Consider the following 7,939-nt stretch of genomic DNA (forward strand, 5'->3'; position numbering starts at 1 on the left):
TAACTCCGATTGGATTCATCTGAAAGAAGAAAGTCATATACACCTAGGATGGCTTGAGGGTGAGTAAATAACAGGCTCATTTTCATTCTTGGGTGAAATAACCCTGTAAGGCTGTAGGATAACTCACCTCCACAAATAGGAAACATGGTAGAATGGAGGTACTGCTCTTCACAGCAGGCTTCTCTTCTGCTGCCATTGTAGATCCCTCTTCTTTCTGCTCTGTTCCTCCTCTCACACTTTATTCTTCTCACATGAAAGAGAAAGAAAAAACAGGTCAGGATCTGGAAAACTCAATTAAAATAACTTAATCGTCCTTTGCATGTCTAAAGGACATTCTCCTGCATGATAACATTAAAACACAACCCCAAAACCCTATGTAGAAACTACATATTTATACAGGTGACCAGACAACAAAAATGTCCAGTCAGGTTATATTGTGAGCCTGTTTTGTGTGACACACTTTCAAGGTTATTCTCACTGACATGACCCAAAAAGGTTTATATAAATGGCAAACTGAAATAATACAAGACTTACGGTTTACTAGACTAACTACTGAGAACAAATGATGCAACCATTTGTAGTGAGTTACAATCTAATTAGCAATTAGATAGCCCCTTTACCCTAGTATTCATTTACGAACAGATGGACCCAGAACTCTCTAGGACTGGACTTTCATTGGTCCGTGAATGCACCGAGCAGCATTTTGTCAGCAGGTCTGTTGAACATCACAGCGTAAACCTCTGAGTCCAGGACAGGGAAATGAATATCACATGAAGGCAGGCACTAAAGCTCTAAGACAGAAAGCATCTAGTACATGCCTCCGCTTTTAGTGTGCCTTACGCTCACAGCGGTCAACATTTTACATCTGTCAGTGTGCGAGTCCTTAGATAATGTCAAAAACGGAGCGGCAGACCAGCATTTTTTGAAACGTTTCCCTCGTTGCCGGGCAACACTGGAAGGTTTTCTAAAAAGTATGTCTATGTGGTGTAACGTTTAATGTCTTTGAGGTAAAAAGGAAGTCAAAGTGCACAATCCCAATCCAGAAAAGAGATGTGCTCTAATTTAAAATTGGCCAACCTGGAAGAAGGTTTAAGAATAAATTGTGTGTCTATCACTCACTGTTTTTTTTAATCTTTTATAACTTGCTTTTGTTTAGTCTCACTTATGTTAACATGCTTTGATAATTATGTAGATGCTTCAAGCCTCAAAAAAAGGCATGCAGGTAAAGTGTCTGGAAATGGTCTAGCATATGGTCTGCTCATGGGTAGATTCAGACTGCACACCCACAGACCAGCCATGGACTCATTACAGGCCGCCTGTTGCATGTTGCACAAAAATAGTACAATAGTTGACAAAATTGTAAGCTAGAATCATTAGTGCACTTTTTGGAATTTAAAATGGATGAGTTCTTATCTATTAAACAGGAAACAATATATAAAAAAAAATGTAATTTTAATTTGAAAGTATGTTAGTATAATTGAAAGAATATGTATGAAAAAGTTTGCAAAATTTGTCAAGACATTTATTTACTTATTATGCATTATATATATATATATTTAATTAATGTCATATATATATAAGGTGGAAAAAACACTTTACCCTGAATGCAATAAGACATTAATTATTTGTCAAGGTATTTTACTGTTACATTTTGTTTGAACCAAGGTGGATAAAACACTTTACCCAGAATGCACCTATGCTAAATTTCTTTCATTTCAGTTCATTAAATACAAATTTAAATGCAATTCCTCTTCCTGTCATTTCAGTTCAACTTCACCAGTTTAACTTACAACTATTACAACTTTTGCACTGATGATGAAGCAAATGCATGGTTTAACTAAAATACAATCAAGCCAAAATCTGTAATTTGCAATGTGTCGACGCCTTTGCCTTAAAATGTGCTAAATATAACTACTGCTAAATATATATATATATATATATATATATATATATATATATAGAAATATATATAAAAAAATTATATATATATATATATATATATATATAGATATATATAAATATATATATATATATATTAAATATAATATCTACACACTCTATTTTTTTTTTCAAAGTTGTAAACAAAACAAAGATTACTGGAGTATGTTCTATAAGAAAATACTATTTCAGTTTTTCTACTTTAAAATTTCACATTTAATTCAATGTGTTAATTTCTGTTTCTTTTCAATTATTTGTGAAATTTGCTAGCAGTTTCAGAGTGAAAATTATTTCAAAATAAATATTTTCCAGTGCATGCCTAAAACAAAGAAATTAATGGTAAAAGTAAAGGTCTCTAAAGCATAAAAAGTCCAAAACATTCATTCTTAAACAGCAACAAATTTAAGTACTCATTATAATTATATTTTTGAATATAAAATGACAAATGCTTAAATTTAACTAACATTTTTTTTGTCCAATTTTTTTTTTTAAATCTTTGCATGATTCTTGTGGTCAGATGACACTAAATGAACAGGTTTTAAAAAAAGCTGCAAAGTGGGACAGACATGCCAGAGAGTCAAAAGTCTGGCTGTGTATGACTAACTCATGTGTATCATACAGCCCTCTATACTCTACAGAGCCAAGCTGACAAACAAACACAAAAGCAATGGCTTAAATTAGCCCCTTATACTGAACAGGCCCCTTCAAACAGGAGGGCTTTTCCAGAGATATATACTTGCTGGATTACCACAGATTGAGACTAGGCTGTTATATCCTCAAAGGACACTTGAGCTTCAATTAGTACAGTCAAACACTGTAGGCTCCCAGGGTGGACCAACTCCATTATAATGCAGAGCTTGCCCTGACTTTCCATTATGGTTCAGGTATAAAAATATAGATGGCCTGTCTCAGCTTTCATATTAGATTAGAGTTCAGAAAGATTGCTATTCAAGAATGGTGATAAGTACAGCAAAACAACTCCTCAAGGTCTTTGACTTTGCATCTAATCCTAGTGAAGAATTCGCCTACTCTTGCAATATCTTCACCAAAACAAACTGACTCGCAAAAAACAGGAGAGACATAATATTCAAAGAGAAGAATGTATTTTGTATATTATTTTCAGCTTAAATGTTAAAGTTTTCTGCAATTTTAGAGTCAATTAGATAAAAATGTATGATCATGCAATACTGACTAAAAAATTAAAAATAAAGGCAAAAGCTACAACAATATGAACACTGCTGAACAAGAAGTTTCCTGACATCTTCCGATAAAATCAAAAGTTTTTCAGAACTGTTTTACTAGACACAACTGGTGGGTGCTAAAGTGTTCTGGGCAGTTATAGCACGCCTTTCATGTCTATTACTGCACAAAAAATGCAATATGAATTATGTCTGAACAATTAATAATCAAACAAAACTGAAATTGCAAAGGTTGTGATAAATATATGTGCTTTGTGTTTCAGAGTGAAGTGCAGCACTATTTTCTTTTACACATGAGCAGCTCATAATCCAGTGGTTTCAGCGGCTCAGAGCGCCTCGGTTTTAGCAGTAAATGGTGCTCCACACAAATTTATCTCTGCTCTGAGTTTGGGCTGCTTTAATGTCATTTGGGAACATGACGTGCCAACCATCTTCCCAAATCTATAATGAGAAGCACTTACAAACCAGCTGTTGTCAGAAGCTTTGGAAATGGCTCCCTGGGTTTTCCACCAGAATAAAAGCTCTATGATTTAATGTGTGAAAATGAATAAATTAAGACGGCCAGAAATATTAGTATTAAAACTTTACAGTTGTGCTGTAAATTATTATTTTTTTTAATTCTCGATTTTACATCAAAACAGTAATATTTGTTTTTTTCTTAATATTTTTATTTAGTAATACTAACACTACTACTACTTATTATTATTATATAATTACTTAAAAAGGGCTAAATTGTGCAGCCCTACAAACTTTAACAACAAAATAATTTAACAAAATAACAATTATAATTTTAATCAGAGTAATCGCAATTAGATTTTCCCTAAATTGTGCAGCCCTACAGTATTAAGGGTTCGTTGGTTTGTTCACATCCCTAAACCTAAAATGCAGAACACAAAAGAATATATTTTTAAGAATGCTAAACACTGAACCCCACTGACTTTCATGCACTGACAACAAAAATCACTGAGATATATTTCAAAATATCTTTTTTTGTATTCCTCAGAAGTAAGTCGGGCAGGTTTTTAAAATGAAATAAGGGTGAGCAAATGACAGAATTTTTTGTTTTGCATGAAGCATCCTTTTAACAAACATCACTAAAGTTCAGCCCTTCATTGCATCCTGTACAAATGCAACTCATAAACACTTACCAAGACGTTACTCTATCGCTTGTCTCCCTCTCTTCTCTGTATTTCTTCATTTGTCCGACCCAGTAATAAAAAAGAGCGTAATCCTCTTGCTGGTGTGCTGTTGTAAGCACCTGGATCACACTGTGTGTACGTGTCTATCGCTCTACTGTCTCATCTTTGATTTGAACGTGTCTCTGGGTTTGAGCCACCCCCCAAAACACATGCACGTTACAAATCACCACATGCATCAGCCGTCAGCATCGCAATTTCAAGCTATTAAAGGTGGGGGATGAATGCGAAAGCAATAGCGTAAAACCCTAAAGGGATTTTGCCATACAGAGTAATTAGAGCTAGCGTTTGGGGAATACCACCCCCACCACCCCCCTTCCTTCTCCACGTCCTTCTGATTTCCAGCGATATGGGGCAGGAAACATCACTCATCCTTCCAGGGTGACTCACTCCGAAGCGGCCACACTCGCCCCCACATGCACCCTGAAATTACATTCATGCACCGTCCACAATGACCAAAAATGTTTGCATGCACAAATAGACTTACTTCACACCCTGCAGCCGTCGCGATGGATTCCTATGCAGTGGCCATAACTTGCGTTTTCCGTGGAGCTCCTGCGCACCGATCCAGCTTCCCTCTTCTCGTCCTCGTTCTTCCGTCTATCCACCCACCCACGCAGGATTTTTTCTCGCAGAGCGTTTCCTCACATTAGCGCGCGCAGATGCGCTCAAGGTCTGTGTGCAAACCGCGCACAGGCGGATCCCTCTCTAATGAGGCGTGAGAGATAAAGCCGTCACCTCAACCACAGCTCTCCAGTGCGGCTGCAGCGAATGCGCGTGTGCGCGCGTGCTAGTCGGCGCAACGGGGAGGTTAGAGGAGAGTCTGATTTATATTCAGACTCGTGCCTCCCTCCCTCTCCCCAGGATTCAGGTAACAGTGTAAGATGCAGTGAATGTAGGTTAATGTTATTTTCAAAGTGATCTGCTGTGGGTCAAGCGTGCCAAAGCCTCTGAAATGTCTAAAACAAATAGCAGCAGCATTGCACTCATTAGTGATGCTTGCATCAGTATTGATATTAGTAATGCATACCAGATAGTCTAATGAATGAACAGTGACCCACATAAGACAAATGACCGCCAGTAATAGGAAAGGGATCATATTATTGGTTGCCAAAGGCTACAGTGTTTGAATTAATGAAACAACTGGCAATAGCTGGTGCTTTATGTAATGTCTAACTAATTGAATCCGAACTCCAGAAAGTCTCCATACAACTTTCCCATAGAAATTACTGACGTCTGGTCTTTCATTTGTCACATATCTCACATGATTAATAAATAAAAAAAAAACACAAAAATGAAAAACCAAAGGATGTGCTCCTTTGACATTAGCCAGTCACAATCTTGCACAGAGCCAGAACACCCTAACAACCATCTAGCAATGCCCTAGTAACCATCCCAAACACCATGGCAACCACCAATCATCCAGAACACTGTGACAACCACCTAACAACACCCTAGCAACATTCCAGAACACCTGAACAACCACCTAGCAACTATCCAGAAAAACCCAACAACAACTTAGCAAAGCCCAAGCAATCATACAGAACACCCTAACAACCATCTAGCAACCATCCAGAACACCCTGACAACCATCTAGCAACCATCCAGAATACCCTAACAACCAACTAGTAAAGCACAAACAACCACCCAGAACATCCAAACAACCACCTAGCACCTAGCAACCACCTAACAACTTAGCAATGCCCATGCAAAAATTCGGAACACCCTAACAACCTAGCAATGCTCTAGCAACCATTCATCCAGAACACCCTGACAACCATCTAGCAACCATCCAGAACACCCTAACAACCACCTAGCAATGCCCTAGCAACCATTCATTCAGAACGCCCTGACAACCATCTAGCAGATGCCCTAGCAACCATCCATACCACTGTGACAATCACCTAACAACACCCTAGCAACATTCCAGGACACCCTAAAAACCATATAGCAACACCCTAGTAAACACCCAAAACACCATGACAACCAACTAGCAACCATTCAGAAAACTGTGACGACAACCTAACAACACCCTAACACCAAAGCAACCATTCTGATCACTGTGACAACTACCTAGCAACACCCTAGCAGCCATCCAAACCACCATGACAATTATCTAGCAATGCACTAGTAACCATTCATCCAGAACACCTACAGTGTAACAACCATCTAGAATGCCTTAGCAACCATCCAGAACATCCTGACAACCACCTAGCAATGCCCAAGCATGCATCTGTAACACCTTACTGGCTAACTTAAGCCATGTTTCCACCACTGGAAGTTTACCCGGGAACTAGAGACTTTGGGCTGGTACTCGGTATGTTTCCACCGCAGGAACCAGGATCTCAATAAAGTTCTGGGTAAAAAAAAATCACCCTCAGAAAGTCCCTGCTACAGTACTTTTTCAAAGGTCTTGAACTTTAGGGGGCGGGACTTGGGCTCTGAGCATGCTGATTGGTTGAGTTCACGCAGCATTGTGATTTCAACCACCATTTATTCAAATAAATAAAAAAACATTAATGATATCGTGTCATGAAATGTAGTTTTAAAAGTATTTCAGGTGAGAATGTAGTTGTTTAAAATTCAAATCTGCGGTTTTTTTAGAAAGACAGTGCCTATTTAAAAATGTGTTTCGCCGATTTCAGAGACGATCAGCTCCAGTTTATGACCTCAAGGTTATTATTGTAATGCTTTATTGGGTGGTTGTTCTGCATGCTTAATAAACAAACTCCAGCTAGTCCAAAATGCACCAGCTAGAGTTCTTTTTAGAACCAGGAAGTATGACCATATTAGCCCGGTTCTGTCAACACAGCACTCGCTCCCTATTAAACATCGTATAGATTTTAAAATCTTGCTTATTACTTATAAAGCCCTGAATGGTTTAGCACCTCAGTATTTGAACGAGCTCTTGTTACATTATAGTCCTCCATGTCCACTGGGTTCTCAAAACTCTGGCAATTTAATAATACCTAGAATATTTAAGTCAACTGCGGGCAGCAGATCCTTTTCCTATTTAGCGCCTAAACTCTGGAATAACCTACCTAACATTGTTCGGGAGGCTGCATTAATTAGGTAAACTGGAACCGGGAACACTTCCCATAACACCCGATGTACTTGCTACATTGTTAGAAGAATGGCATCTACACTAATATTAGTCTGTTTCTCTCTTATTCCGAGGTCACCGTGGCCACCAGATCCAGTCTGTATCCAGGTCAGATGGTGGATCAGCACCTAGAAAGGACTTCTACAGCCCTGAAAGACAGCGGAGACCAGGACTAGAGCCCCAGAGACAGATCCCCAGTAAAGACCCTTTCTCAGACGACCGTCGGGACAAGACCACAGGAACCAATTGAGTCCTCTGCACAATCTGACTTTGCTGCACCCTGGAATTGAACTGCTGGTTTCGTCTGGCCAGAGGAGAACTGGGCCCCAACTGAGCCTGGTTTCTCCCAAGGTTTTTTCTCCATTCTGTCACCGATGGAGTTTTGGTTCCTTGCTGCTGTCGCCTCTGGCTTGCTTAGTTGGGGACACTTCAATTACAGTTATATCGTTGACTTGATTGCAAATGATTGCACATATACTATTTAAACTGAACTGAGCTGCATG

At 38.7% G+C, this 7,939-nt stretch overlaps 1 protein-coding gene across 6 annotated transcripts in view; it reads right to left on the reverse strand.

The window, feature by feature from the left end:
• Positions 1-5,158, reverse strand: part of plppr2a (phospholipid phosphatase related 2a) — a 34,876-nt gene extending 29,718 nt beyond the window's left edge. For 2 of the 6 annotated variants that reach the window (XR_006154160.1, XM_042719643.1), the window contains exons 1-2: positions 4,821-5,158; positions 128-243 (exon numbers count right to left, since the gene is read on the reverse strand). Coding sequence is in view for 5 of the 6 variants with exons in the window: in XM_042719643.1 (XP_042575577.1) it covers positions 128-196 (69 nt within the window). In the remaining variant the exon portion in view is untranslated. Of the gene's footprint in view, positions 1-127; positions 247-4,285; positions 4,615-4,820 lie in introns of those variants that run through there. The other 4 variants (XM_042719641.1, XM_042719640.1, XM_042719644.1 and 1 more) reach the window with 4 other exon arrangements.
• Between the last annotated feature and the right edge of the window lie 2,781 nt (positions 5,159-7,939).

The sequence above is a fragment of the Cyprinus carpio genome, chromosome B3, assembly GCF_018340385.1.
Source record: "Cyprinus carpio isolate SPL01 chromosome B3, ASM1834038v1, whole genome shotgun sequence".
NCBI lineage: Eukaryota > Metazoa > Chordata > Actinopteri > Cypriniformes > Cyprinidae > Cyprinus > Cyprinus carpio.